General features: G+C 42.6%; 2 protein-coding genes across 2 annotated transcripts; one reads left to right on the top strand and one right to left on the bottom strand.

Annotated features, from left to right (window-relative positions):
- Positions 1-253: 253 nt before the first annotated feature.
- On the top strand, positions 254-11,129 carry cdh27 (cadherin 27). The gene is made up of 17 exons (XM_049575947.1): positions 254-292; positions 967-1,089; positions 2,176-2,325; positions 2,737-2,878; positions 2,970-3,133; positions 5,273-5,404; positions 6,957-7,139; positions 7,393-7,706; positions 7,787-7,929; positions 9,202-9,426; positions 9,516-9,737; positions 9,846-9,967; positions 10,065-10,169; positions 10,401-10,487; positions 10,571-10,618; positions 10,703-10,789; positions 10,922-11,129. The coding sequence occupies exons 1-17, from the start codon at positions 254-256 to the stop codon at positions 11,126-11,128; spliced, it is 2,493 nt and encodes an 830-aa protein (XP_049431904.1). The 3' UTR covers position 11,129.
- Positions 11,130-11,265: 136 nt separating this feature from the next.
- Positions 11,266-14,137, bottom strand: LOC125892394 (protein LSM14 homolog B-like). Its single transcript, XM_049582392.1, has 9 exons — positions 14,027-14,137; positions 13,734-13,865; positions 13,415-13,578; positions 13,165-13,294; positions 12,855-13,043; positions 12,682-12,759; positions 12,175-12,315; positions 11,940-12,066; positions 11,266-11,846 (listed from the first exon to the last, which is right to left on the bottom strand). The coding sequence occupies exons 2-9, from the start codon at positions 13,858-13,860 to the stop codon at positions 11,690-11,692; spliced, it is 1,113 nt and encodes a 370-aa protein (XP_049438349.1). The 5' UTR covers positions 13,861-13,865; positions 14,027-14,137; the 3' UTR covers positions 11,266-11,689.
- Between the last annotated feature and the right edge of the window lie 128 nt (positions 14,138-14,265).

The raw sequence follows: 14,265 nt of genomic DNA, 5'->3' as shown, positions 1-14,265 counted from the left end.
CAAATACATATTGTGTCCCAGTAACTCTAAGGCAGTGTCTCAAAATTCCCATCAATGCAAGCATTGTTCAACACTAAAGAAAAGTGACATGTTGAGGGTTATAGATTGTATGTTGGCAGAAAACACACACACAAAGGAACCTGTGATTATTGGATTCACGTGTGTGGGTGTGTAAAGAAGAGAGGGCAGGGTCTCGTCTTCCTTCGGCTGAATGTCAGGAAAAGAAAGCCATACCTCAAACAATCGGAGCTCGATGTACCGAACAAGCATCATGCTGTGCTTCTTCCTCCTGGTAAGTAACGATGCCAACTTCCAATCTTTCTGACTTTAATTTGATGCCACTATTTTACTTTATAGATAACAATATCTGAACAAATTCAGAATAACTAAAACAGGAATACTTTATCTTTATTTGGGAATATAGTGCGACACATTATGATTTTGATTATTATCTATTATTAGTGTGTTATCTATAAGAATCTGTTTTATCTTGTGTTTTTTTTTTCAATAGTATTTTCATCACTCTGCTGGCCTTTAAGTTCATGTTTCTGTGTGAGTCAGTGTTTAGGCTAGTTGTGTTTAGTTTATTTTGTTTACACATATGCAAAAAAAAGTGATTGAGAGGTGCATAACACAGGGGCTCTCCAGGGAGTACCTTAATCCATTAAATGCATTAATGTGCTCCTACAGAAGTGTTGAAGTCAGTGGTGTGAAATTGAGCTCTCACCATAGCGCAACATATAAAAGTTTATAAGATACAAAGTACAGTGTCCCACTGTGATAGTAGCCAATTGTTTCCGTGTGTGGACTTCTGATTGACTAACAATGCAGCATGAGTTCATTCCCAAGTGCACAGATGACATAAATTATTGGCTCCCACCTCAAACAAACATTCCGACTTTGCATACTATGATTTTCATTGTGAAGGCTGTGCACTCCAGGATTGGTTGGCTGTTTGTCTTTCAGGTTTATTATTTGTCAAGTGCGACATGCTCAGAGCTGCTGAGCCGCCACAGAAGGACATGGATTGTTGACTCCTTTACTATCGAGGAGGGGCATCCAGGGCCCTTCCCGTATGAGCTGGGCAAGGTGAGAAAACCTCTGAGTAAATAAAACTAGTCAGCAAAGGAAGAGTTTCACCAGAAAATGGCATGTTTTAAATTTTAAAACTCAAATGCCATGTTTTATGTATTGATAGACATATTGATTATGATGAATACATGGCTCATTTTATCAAAACACAATTCACACAATGACACACACAATTACAGGAACACTTCAGAACTTTTGCAAAATGACAGTTCATTCAAAACTATACAATAATTTATAAAAACCCAATTTCTTCACCATGTGGAACACACGGTTCATTCGATCTGATTCTGTTTGAACTGGGTCAAACTGCTGGGCTCAATCTAAAACAATTAATTTCCTTTCTAATGATATAGTCTGTTTTTTTTTTTTCATTTTGCTTTCAGCAACATTGTTAGAGTAAACTACGTTCATATATTGGCCAAACCCAACATATAAGACCACACTGCACACTGATGAATATATTTTTCTCCATATTTAAGTCAGTCAATACATCCATGAGAGAGGCAACCTTCCTGCCCTTCCATGTGCCTACACAGAAAGCCTAAGGCAGCAGCAAAGACCCCCCTGGGAACAGAACAGAGCCAGCATCAATGAAAAACAAAAATGACATTGATAAGTCAAACACAGCATGAAAAGGAGGAGCTGGGGTGGAGGCTGGTTACAAAGCCACTTGAAGAGGAAGCAGCAACAGTAGGCAGGCCAGAGCAGTTTAAATAGGGCGTCCTGAATGAGATTCGCCAATTGGTTGCATAAAAAGGAATCATGTGATCTATCAGCTGACTTCCTTCCATCAATCAGCTGCTCCATCAGTTGATTGGCTGTTTGAGATCAGCTGATGTAGCTGGGATATTAGCTGAGCTTGACACCGTGTCCTGCCTGAGCTAACGCTATGTTAAATTTAGCTGTCTTTATCTGTCTGTAATGAGCTGTATCTTGACACCTGTAATCATTTTCTTCAGTCTTTATCACTTCTATCTAAATCATCAACATCATCATGTTCTCATCATAAACATTTAAAAATGACAAATACAAAGTCTCAGACTCCCCAAATCCAACTGTAACAGGTTTGGTGCTGTGTTGTAGATTAAGATTGAGCGAGACTATCGAGTATACTTTGATCTCTATGGGGAAGGAGTGGATGAGGAGCCAAAGGGAGTTCTGTCCATCCATGAAGAGTCTGGCATCGTGTCTGTCCACAAGGCTCTGGACTACGAGGAGAAGACAGTACTAAAGGTTAGACTCAAACCCATATTACATACCAACATCTGATAATAACTAGTTAACCACATTCTTATTCATACTGCTTTAAAGTTGGGGTTGCACAATCTGTCATGTGGTTTTTGAAAATTAATAAACAAACTGGAAAGTGTTAATTGCTCTATATCACTGGTCCAAATGATCGATAACTTGCAATTCAGGGTAATAAACTATTCTGATTATGTTTAATGATTGTAGCTGTTTCACAATAAAAGTTACTAATCTGACCAAAAGCAAGGCATCATGCAAAGGCACATCAGTGGATGATTTTTACTAGCAATATACTCATAAGTGTTGAAGTTAACGTCTTAGAGTAAATTGTGTTTTACCCCATCTCATGTAACAATTCAATCGCATTTTTTCTTTACACTGTGTATCAACCTGTAGCTGAAGTTTGAGGCCAGAAAGACGGATTTGTCGATTGACACCAAATTAGGAGTTGAGTTGTACATACTGGACATCAATGACAACCCACCACGGTTTCAGACGGATCTGTACGAAATCACTGTAGGCGAAGAAACCACACAAGGTAAGGAGTTAAGAGTTTGCCTCTAATGAATTTTCCTCCTCACAATGTCTGTTAAGTACACACCTTTCTTTGTGCTGTCATTTCCCAACAGGCTCACATCTGCTGACTGTGTTAGCCTATGATAGAGACCAGAGCGGGACACCAAACTCAACATTTCACTATGAAATGAAGTCTGTGTCTCCAAACCCTCCAGATACTGAGTTCTTCATTGACAAGTCTGGAACGATCTCATTTAAAGGATGTTTGGACTATGAGGCACGTGTACAGTAGGTCTATGTTCTCCACTGTAGATTGAGTTATGACATGTCTTGTTCTGCAAGGTGTTCCCTTGATTAGAGAATGTAAAACATGACATGATGTATTTATTGCATGTGTGTGCAGCATGCTTGTTTTGAGCACTACCTGATTACAGGCTAAGCATGTTTAAAAAAAGAGAAAAACACTTCCGTATCTGAACTAAACTGAGCTGCAGGGTGAGTTAACCTCTGTTTTAAAGAGTAGTTTACTTTATTTTAATTTAATTCTTGTGACTGGATGATATTAATATATTGACTCATCATCATCTCTTGTGATTCACTCGAAGTGTGTGGTGCTGTATTTCTCTGCAGAGAGAGCCCGCGTTATTCTTGTAATTAATAATTTTCTTCTTATTTTCTGTGTTTACTCCCCTACATTTGTCATGAATGCTGCAATTAGTTCATTCATTCATTCATCTTCTAACCGCTTCATCCTCTTGAGGGTCGCGGGGGGGCTGGAGCCTATCCCAGCTGACATCGGGCGAGAGGCAGGGTACACCCTGGACAGGTCGACTATCGCAGGGCTGACACATAGAGACAAACAACCATTCACGCTCACATTCACACCTATGGACAATTTAGAGTTACCAATTAACCTAGTTCCCAATCTGCATGTCTTTGGACTGTGGGAGAAAGCCGGAGTGCCCGGAGAATTATCCATATAAAAAAGGGTATATCTGCAATAAAACAACTTTCACTAACAAAGACCATGCCAATGAAGTTATAGATTGCAATTAGTTTATTACGTATAATGAGTGATGGAGATGAGGGTTGAGAGATGTGGGATGAAGGGCTGATGGTCGAAGGGATGGAGCAGTCGAAGGGATGGAGGGATGAGGGTCGAAGGGATGGAGGAGTGAGGGTCGAAGGGATGGAGCGGTGAGGGTTGAAGGGCTGGTGCGGTGAGGGACGAAGGAATGGAGGAGTGAGGGTCGAAGGGATGGAGCGGTGAGGGTTGAAGGGCTGGAGTGGTGAGGGACGAAGGGATGGAGGAGTGAGGGTCGAAGGGATGGAGCGGTGAGGGTTGAAGGGCTGGTGCGGTGAGGGACGAAGGAATGGAGGAGTGAGGGTCGAAGGGATGGAGCGGTGAGGGTTGAAGGGCTGGTGCGGTGAGGGACGAAGGAATGGAGGAGTGAGGGTCGAAGGGATGGAGCGGTGAGGGTTGAAGGGCTGGAGCGTTGAGGGATGAAGGGATGGAGGAGTGAGGGTCAAAGGGACGAGGGTCGAAGGGATGGAGTGGTGAGGGACGAAGGGATAGAGGGATGAGGGTCGAAGGGATGGAGCAGTGAAGGTTGAAGGGATAGAGGAGTGAGGGTCGAAGGGATGGAGGAGTGAGGGTCGAAGAGATGGAGGGGTGAGGGTCGAAGGGATGGAGGGATGAGGGTCGAAGGGATGGAGGGTGAAGGTCGAAGGGATGGAGTGGTGAAGGTCGAAGGGATGGAGGAGTGAGGGTCGAAGAGATGGAGCGGTGAAGGTTGAAGGGATGGAGGAGTGAGGGTCGAAGGGATGGAGGGGTGAGAGTCAAAGGGATGGAGGGGTGAGGGTCGAAGGGATGGAGGGTGAGGGGATGTAGAGACATGTAGAGGAAGGAACGTGGGGGGAATGATGGGAGAAATTAGGGTTGCAGCTGAGTGGAGGGTAGGATCGATGGGGGTTCAGTGTGGGTTGAAGGGAGGAGAGTGCGACAGAACCAGGGAAGTTGAGATTGAGTGGGGAGTCATCTCTTTGCTCGCTCTACTGAGGATAGAGCCCCCTGGTGATTCCTGTATTCTGTGGAGAGAGAGAGAGAAAAGGGAAAGATAACAGCAAAAAAAAAAAGAAGGAAAGGGGCTTGGGGGGGAGGGATGTGAGAACGGAGTCAAAGGGGAGGGAAACGAATAAGGTGTGCTTAAATACTTTTGGTGCGGAAATGGATGTGGCTGAGGCGTGGTCTTTGTTCCTGAACTTAGTAATAAAACTTCATTTAGAACAAAAGCAATTGCAGAAAATCAAACTACTTTTTTGAGGATGCAGGCCACATCATCATTATAGAAGGAAAAAACATCCACTTCTGTATTCTTTTAATGGCATTTAATCATTGTCATCTGCTTTATTGAAGGTGGCTGAAATGTTCACAGTGATAGTGGAGGCCAAAGACCATGGTGAAGTCGTCAGTCTGTCCAGTTCAACCACTGTTGTCATTCACATCCAGGACGGCAACAACCACATCCCAACCATCAGCGGACACACAGTAAGCAGTCGGTTAATGTCTTGACAACAGTGGAATGATTTCTGCACACAGTTCTTCTTCCTTTTACTCTCACATGCAGAAATCACACCTTTAATTTATGATGCTGATGTACTGTACACGTTAGATGTGACATATTGCTGTTGCTATTTGAAAGTACGACAGGAATAACGTTTCAGTCAAAACATTAATCTTACATCTATCAACTCTACATTGATGGGCACAAAGGGGCAAAGTGTTTTATCCTATTTTTAGTTACTGTAAGAAAAGAAAAGAACACTGTAGGAAGTTAATGAACTGTCACATTATACTTTTCTATATACGTATATGTGTCTTTTATAACTGTCTGTGGCAACTTATGAAAAATTAAACATCAGTGTAGTTAGGACAAAACCAAAAACAAACAAACAAATAACAGAGAAATTGATAAACAGACATTAAGTAGTTTCACTTTATGATATAAGTGTTTGCAACAAGTGAATGCAATATACTTTAAAATGCTTTTGTAAGTAATTTCATTGTATATAGGTATTTAACAACCAAATAAATTATCCCAAAAAACATTATTTTAAAGGTCCAGTGTGCAGGATTTAGTAGCATCTAGCAGTGAGGTTGCAAAGTTGAAATTACTCCTGTGTGCCAACCGTGAAGGAGAACTACAGTGGCCAATGTGAAAATGCAAAAACACAAACGGCCCTATCCAGAGCCAGTGTTTGGTTTGTTTGTTCTGGGCTACTGTTGAAACACAATGGCGGACTCTGTGAAAGAGGACCCTTTCTGTATGTAGATATAAACGGCTCATTCTAAGGTAATGAAAACACTATGATTTTTATTTTCAGGTGATTGTACACTAATGAAAACATAGCTATGAATATCATACACCTATATATACATTTCTAATAATAGATGCCCCTAAATCCTACACACTGGACCTTCATGAAAAGAAAACTGCAGGTTATTTACAAGGAAAAAACTGTTTTTTTTTTTCAGCTCTAACCCTAACCCTTTTATAAAGCCATGAGTGAACAAACAACAGTATAATCAACTCTTGTCAAATAATAGTAGGTAAAGGTTGTACTCTTGTTAACTCAGGTTTACCCTGACAACAAATAGTATCCATATTTTGGCAGTGACAGAAACCCATCTTGATCATACATTTTCATATGATGCAGTTAATATGCAGGGTTAAAATGTTTACAGGAAAGACAGGAACACACACAGAGGAGGGTTTGCCATACACATTCACAGTCATGTATGAGTCAATAAAGATAAGACCAGACTTCATGCCTGTCAGTGTCAAGGCCTTGTTGTTACAGGTTCAGCTACCATATGTCAAACCACGACTAGTTGGATGCTGCTACAGTCCGCCATGTGCAGACAGCTTGCATCTGAGTGAAGTGTGTGACATGATTGACTACGTTTGTGACACTGGAAATGAAATTTACTGAATGTGTGACCTGAACATAAACTGGATGTCACAGGACTGTCCCCTAAAGAGAAAAGTTCTAAATGCAACTAATGCATGTCACCTCTGCACCTTGGATTCATACAACAGGGCTCTGGCAAAGTAAAAGAAGGGGAGACTAGGACCTCTCCTTTGCGGCTGCACGTGACAGACAGTGACACCTCAAACAGCTTGGCATGGAGAGCCAAATACACCATTCAGGGTGACGAGGGAGAGCACTTTCAAATAGAAACAGACCCAGGCACCAATGATGGAATCCTGACAGTCATCAGAGTGAGTTGTTCAGCTGCATGCTTTACATTACACCACATGTAATTACACACGCAGTGGCAGATCTTCCTATAGGCCACATAGGCAGCTGCCTACGGCGCCAACCCCCGCAAACCCCCGCCCTCCACCCCCACATAACAACAAACACAAGAGATTTTGGGGGTTGGCGGTGCTAGATCAGGGGCATTGATGTTTGTGAATAATTACATACAGTATATTACATACATAATTTAACATAACTATTGTATAACTTCAGCCTTTAGACTACGAGGAGGGGGCCCAGAAGGAGCTGACCATCTCAGTGGTAAATGAAGCACCATTTTTCTCCTGTAAAGTGAAGGAGAGGACGTCCTCAGGCCTGTGGACAGTTGACGCCAGCACAGGTAATGATCCTGATGCACCTCAGCCTCACTCTGTAAAAGTCACCATCGAAGTCGAGGATGTCAACGACCCCCCAGAGTTCAGTGTGACTATCAAAGAGGCCAAGCTGGAGGAAAATGCACCTATTGGAACCTGGGTAGAGAAAGTCACTGCTGTCGATCCTGACTCCAGTCATGCAAGAGATTTTGTGTAAGTGGGACATTTATTTCAACATGTTTGAGCTCGTATCTGGAGCCTCCTACGCTAAAGCAAATGGTGTTTGTCCACAGGTACAAGGTGGGAAATGATCCTGCAGGCTGGGTGACGGTTGATCCTCACACAGGAGACATCACAACAGTCAAGTCACCGGACAGAGAATCTCCTCATGTTGTTAACGGTGTCTACACTATCATACTGCATGCAGTGGACGATGGTAAAAATTGACTTTACAAACCAACTAATTTATAATATTATGAGCAAAGAAATGTTTCATTCAAATATCCACTGCTTTGTGACACTATTTTGTAGCCATACTAGTGTCCATCTGCCACTGACAATCTTTATAACTTTTGTGATCCCCTGACTTTTCCTTTGGTGCCACCAGCAGGTCAAAGTGCTCAGTTATTCTGTGAAGTATCCCAAAATCTACTGAAAGGATTGGCATAGACCAGGGGTGAGCAACCTGCGGCTCTGGAGACTCATGCAGCTCTTCAGCCTGTCTCCAGTGGCTCTATGTGGCTTTTACAAAAATTATATGGAAATGAATACATTTATTTAAAAAAAAAAAGAAAAAAGTTTTAACATGCTGTCAACTTAAATCAATCAATCAATTTTATTTATAAAGCCCAATATCACAAATCACAATTTGCCTCACAGGGCTTTACAGCATACAACATCCCTCTGTCCTTTGGACCCTCACAGCGGATAAGGAAAAACTCCCCCAAAAGACCCTTTAACGGGCTTAAGTGTGCGTCATACGTCTATGACCTGCCCCCTTCTCCTAAATTTTGGTGAGCCTAAATAGCGGTGGGTAGTTAGCGGTAGAATGTCCCTCGCTTGGCTGGTTATTGATTGCAAATCCAAAAAAATACAGAGTCTCAGAGGAAAACAGAGAACATTATAGCGAATGGACAGATTTCTTTGCTTTCTTTGCAACTGTTTAAGTACAAAATAGTCATACATAGCCCATAAATAGACAATTAAAACAAAAAATCATGACAAAAATGTCTCTTTTGATAGCAATGGTAGCTGAACCCTGGCATAGACATTTAAGCTTCAGAGATGATAAACCCTAATTACTATGTCATCACTTCTTGTAGCGCTACCATGAGGTTCACATTTGTGGTTTTGAGTGAAATGTCTCAACAACTGTTTGAGGGATTACCGTTTAATTTTCTACACACATTCAAGACCCCTCCCAGGGATAACTTGTAATAACTTTAATGATCCTTTTCATCTAGAGCCACCAACAGGTCAACATTTCTTTTTTGTCCAATATGTTTGTTTTCTGACCAAACACCAGCAAAACTGATTACCTTCCCAGCAGCCATAGATGTACTTTGTGTCTATGGCTAATTAGCCAATGTTAGCATGCTAATCTGATGGTATGAACATTATATCACTCACTAATATGTCAGCATTGTCATTTGCAAGGTACTGTTTAGCTGAAAGTAGACTCTTAGTTTTGTTTTTCTATGTTGTACAGATGAGCCACCTTTGACAGGCACAGCCACACTGAACATCCGTGTGACTGACCAGAATGACAACATTCCTCAGCCAACAGTGGATTATGTGGATGTGTGTCTGTCTGAGCGCCCCAGCATCACCAACATCACAGCCTTTGACCTGGATGATAATCCTTTTGGAGGGCCTTTCACATTTGAACTGCTTGGGGATATTGGAGGAAAATGGAAACTGAGTCCTTCATATGGTAGAAACAGCTATGATATGTAGTGAAGTAATAGGAGAAAAAACGTTTTAAAAATTACAATCAACTAATGTTGTGATTATTTTCCACAGGATACACGGCTGGCCTGGTGAAGGAGCCTGATGTGTACGCTGGCCCTCACACAATTGATCTGAAGATCTCTGACATGCAGGGAGAGTTTGGCATTTACAGACTCAATGTGACTGTGTGCGACTGCTCTGTGACACCTGACTGCCGAAGCCTCAGAGGCACTGCCACAACTGCTGCCTCTGGTGCGATAGGCGTAGCATTTGCCTCACTGTTTTTACTCCTGTGTAAGAAACTGAATCACTGCCTTTAGTTTGGAGCAGAGTATACCATGATGTGTGTTGTTAATATTCTGATAAGTCACTGCAAGTTGAATTTTGTTGTCTCACTGACAGTTCTGCTGCTGATGGCAATCGTCCTTACCTGCAAAAAAGAATTCACCACATTGCACACTATTGATTCCTCTGGAGAAACCCTCCTCACATCAAACATTGAGAAACCAGGAACAGACTGCAAGGTCACTGCTTGGAAACATTTGCAAACAAACCAGTGACACATTTCCCGATTTCTCTTCCTGCAAATATCAGTAAAAATTTTTTTTAATCTCTTTCCAGCTTCCCGACAGCATCCTGGCAGCGTCCACTGATAAGACACACCATGACCCATCTAAGTGTCAAAGTCTCCACGATGGAATGAAACACAGCAGAGTTTCAACAAAGGTGGGTGCAGGCGTAAGTTACATGGACAAACTACTTCAACTGGTTAAACTGCAAAATATAAAGTAGGTATGTGTTCAGATTTTATGAGAAGCACAAAGCTGATCTTTTATAGCTTTCCTCTCACGCATGCTTTGAAGACAGAGTGTAAAAATTAAAGACTGTTATTTTGAGTGTGTGAACCCACTGTACTTCAGTGTAGCTGCTCATCACTCCCGTCATTCTCTTCAACAGGAGACAGAGCAAAACTTTATCTACAAACACTTTGGAGATTACAGAACGCAAAATGTGTCCTACCTTATCAATGAGAACTGGAACCAGGTAATGTGCGCTCATTTGATGGGGATTTTAGTTACAACTGTGCATTCATATATTAATTTTATTTCAATCTTCCCTCCAATCAGACGACTTGGAATTCTTTTATAGCCAATGGCTACCATCACAACCACCAGGTAGACAGTTGTTTGGTTTGTGCTTATTGTTACTTTGAGGCAGCAGCTGAAGAAACTTGATCTTTATATGAACTTTTTGTACAGATGGACATGAGCAAAATGAACGCCCTCTACAGAAGGAACTCAAGCTATGGGACAGATGCAGCTGTTCTCCAAGCCCTGCTTCATCGGGTTGGTAATGCACTTACTATGGAGTATCATAATATCTACCCTGCAGCATAGGACACTGAAAGCATGCATGTGCCTGCTGCAGTAAAATAAACACTGTATTTATTTCTTTGGTTTTCCCCACTACTCCTGCAGAGGCTCTCCTGTCTGCAGGATAAAGAGGGAGATCTGATGGACTATCCGCCTCACGTCTACGCAGATGAGGGGGACTCGGACAACCATTCGGTGCTGGAGAACATTATAATTCCTGAAGACGACTCATTTTACAGAGCGCTGGAAGACTTGGGCCCCAGGTTCAAGGAACTGGCCTCCATTTGCAGGCAACCAAATAAGCAAACCTAAACATATGTTTTACTGTAACTGACTGGCAGTGAAACAGTGCATTTTTTAAACCATAGCTCAGGTTAATGTATGCCAATGATAACTTACGTCTCCAGAGATGAAAGCCATTCTGTTAATCATATGTTATTTAATAGCAACTATTACAAAGTCCTCCACAGTTTTCGCTTTCCAAATAGGGAAAAAAATAAAGTACAGCTGTCCTCCAAAAGCAATTTGGAGTTACATTTGGACAGTCGAGTAGAATATTATAATACATTAAGCCACAAAAAATAAATTATGTGCCTGCTGGCCTGGTCAAAGACAAATTCCACTTTGCATTTATACCAAACTAACTGCCAATGAATACATTTGCCTCTAGCATACAGCTGCTTGATTAAAACAAATTGCTCTCCCATTTCATATAATAAAGCCTCAAAGTACAAAATTCCCTGAATGCCAATTTGGGATAAAGAAAGGAAAATCTTCAAATGGGGAAAAAAGGGAGGTACTTTTTTAAATAAGTAGAAAACTACAATATTTACAGAAAAATATCAACAAAAAGACAAAGAAAAAGAACAGCCTTCACACCCTCCCACTGTCAACTTTTGGGAGGGGTCGCTGCTCAGTGGTGCCCTGCCCTCTGCGCCCTCGGCCCCTGAATCCTCGGCCTCTCAGGAAGCGGCCGGGCACTCCAAAGGTTTCCATGTTCAGCTTTTTCTCCTCCGCCCAGGTGGTTCTTCTGAAGATGCAAAAAGAAAAGTTAAATATATTGTTGAGCTTGACAAACCGCTCAGGTCTCACAAAAGACAAAAAGCAAAAGTTACATAATCACCTGGGCTTAAGGTCTGATGAGACGTTGTCAAAGAAGCATTTGGCTTTGTCGTAGTACTTGTCTCCAACAGTGTCCTCCTCCTGCATACCCTGGCTCTCCTGGGCCTCCCCAGAATCCACCTTTTCAACTGCAGTAAGTCACAAAAACAAAGTGTATTTATATATACACACACGTTAAAAAGTTTAATGTTGTGCACAGAAACCAAATTGACTGATGCCCTTTGAAACAAACATACCCACAACTTCTTTCGTGAGATCATCTTTAAACTGTGCATTTGCAGTTTCAAAATCAAAATCTGACTCAAACTGCAGGGTTGTTGCCTTGGAGTTTTTTACCAGAAGCTGGCCTCTGCTTCGGTTCCTGGACCTGCGATTGCCTGCACGTGAGCACCAGAATGAGTTAAGACAAATTACACAATCACCACCGTGAAACTGGTTTAGTAACTACTTGAAACAGGTTCATCTACTCTTAGAGATTTACATTTCCCACAGACAGAGGAGCCATATTTCTTTACTTTGACAAATCTGCGCCAGCCCCCACAGCTCTTTGACAGCAGAAACAGACAAAACAAATATTGCTGTTCTGTCAGTTAGACATAGCTTGGAGACAGAGCTGGAACTGGCCCAGCACGCTCCCCCTTTTGAATGTCAAAAAAGCTGGGGGGTGACTGGTGTCCTAGGTGGCTGCCTATTCCATCTATAGGAAGATTTGCCACTGCTTTAAGTATTTCTAATGCTGGCACCTTGTTTTTGCCTTTGTTTCTGGTTCTCGCTGCCTTGGCCTTGAACCTTGGCTGCACTTGGCTGAGATGGTGTCCGACCTAAACAAAAATAAATTAAATGTGGATGGATTAAAAATAGAAGCAATGCAAGAAACAGATGAGTGATTTCTCTTGGGTTACAATGAGCCACTGACTTTGCTTACTGCTGGGTACATTCTCCTTCTGAGCCTGGCCAGAGCGCTGGGTTGGACGAGCAGGCTGTCTGCTCTGCGGCTGGGTTGACGTCTTCCCCTTTGTCTGGGCAGCAGCAGCCAACGGCACCGTCTGCACAGCCTGCTCGACCATGGGAACTCTTCTAGCGGGGATGCCGTGAAGACCTGGTACTGAGGGAGCAGGCGCAAACATGGTGGGGCATGTGAGAAACAACCACTGGCATTCCACAGTGCTGGAAAATGAATGACATTTCTGAGACGTCTGATGCGTCCAAGAGATCGTTAACTGTACCGAGGCCCAGTGCTGCATTGTACTGCTGGTTGAGTAGCGAGGTAGCAGCCAGCTGGTTGTAGGTGGGCATCATGTCTCTGTATGAACTCCAGCGTGGGTGATACGCTGCAGAGGAGCTGCCAATGGATGACTGAAATCACAAAAATTAAAACAAAGGAACTTTGTTCTATCAGTTGTGAGTTTTGATTAATGCAAAGTACGCTTACAAAATGGAAATTACTTCAAAAGGCCACAACTCTGAGCCACACACCTGTACAATAGCAGGGTCCCGAGGCGGTCCATGATGTGGTTTTGGTGGCTCAGACACAGTGATATCTTTGATGTCACTTCCTCTGAAGATTATATATTCATAAATTTCATCTTTGGGTGGCACTGGTCTGTCTGTGTGCCGGTCCTCTGTCCCATAGGATTTAACTGTTGGGAAATAAGTGGTGTTTACCTCCAGCATACTGTTTACATTAAGGAACACACGGCAAGGTTACTCAATATTAAGGAGTGACCTTGCAGTCTGTTCCTTGTAATTGTAAAAGAGGAAAACACACGTGTCATCTACAGGCCTCTCAACCTACCTTTGGCTAACGCAACCGTTGACCTATCTGTGTCGACAGACGACAGTATTCCCTCATACCGGATCTGCGCCTTGGATATTAGGCTTATCTTACTGCCAATATACGGGGTTCCTCCTCCGGCGCTCATGTTCACTGTGAAAATATGTTTTTAAAATTGAAACGCAGCGGCTAAGTGACAGAGCATTAACCCACGGCAGACATCAGACATGCACTCATCAGGTCTGTGCACAATTAGCGGCCACCTGTGCGATTTATAAGATTGCCAGTGACGCGCCTCCTTGCTGCTGGCTCACCTGCGCGTAAAACAGGGTTGGTTTGTTTTGAGTGTCGGCGCACACCGCGAGAAACACAAGCAAATCTGTGGAGGCTGTCAAGCTTGACGATGGACAACCTGTTGCAGTTATACAAACACAGAGACGGACTGGATAATGATAACAAAATGAGGAGTAGGTAAGAAAAATTCACTTTTATGCTGCTGCCATGACAACACAGTGATGAGCACTAAATTTGGGTTTATCTGTCCCATTTAACT

This window comes from Epinephelus fuscoguttatus, linkage group LG1 (assembly GCF_011397635.1).
Source record: "Epinephelus fuscoguttatus linkage group LG1, E.fuscoguttatus.final_Chr_v1".
Classification (NCBI taxonomy): domain Eukaryota; kingdom Metazoa; phylum Chordata; class Actinopteri; order Perciformes; family Serranidae; genus Epinephelus; species Epinephelus fuscoguttatus.
The sequence above is the reverse complement of the archived record's forward strand: the minus strand, read 5'-3'. Positions and strand labels throughout refer to the sequence as shown.

Bases quoted from the DNA above. Each gene is read 5' to 3' on its own strand.
- cdh27 (XM_049575947.1), top strand. From the start codon at position 254: ATGTACCGAACAAGCATCATGCTGTGCTTCTTCCTCCTG. The intron at 293-966 runs GTAAGTAACGAT...TTTGTCTTTCAG, and splicing joins TGCTGTGCTTCTTCCTCCTG to GTTTATTATTTGTCAAGTGC. The intron at 10,790-10,921 runs GTTGGTAATGCA...CTACTCCTGCAG, and splicing joins TCCAAGCCCTGCTTCATCGG to AGGCTCTCCTGTCTGCAGGA.
- LOC125892394 (XM_049582392.1), bottom strand. From the start codon at position 13,860: ATGAGCGCCGGAGGAGGAACCCCGTATATTGGCAGTAAGATAAGCCTA. The intron at 13,044-13,164 runs GTACAGTTAACG...CTGCTCCCTCAG, and splicing joins CAATGCAGCACTGGGCCTCG to TACCAGGTCTTCACGGCATC. The intron at 12,760-12,854 runs GTCAGTGGCTCA...ATTTTTGTTTAG, and splicing joins TGTACCCAGCAGTAAGCAAA to GTCGGACACCATCTCAGCCA.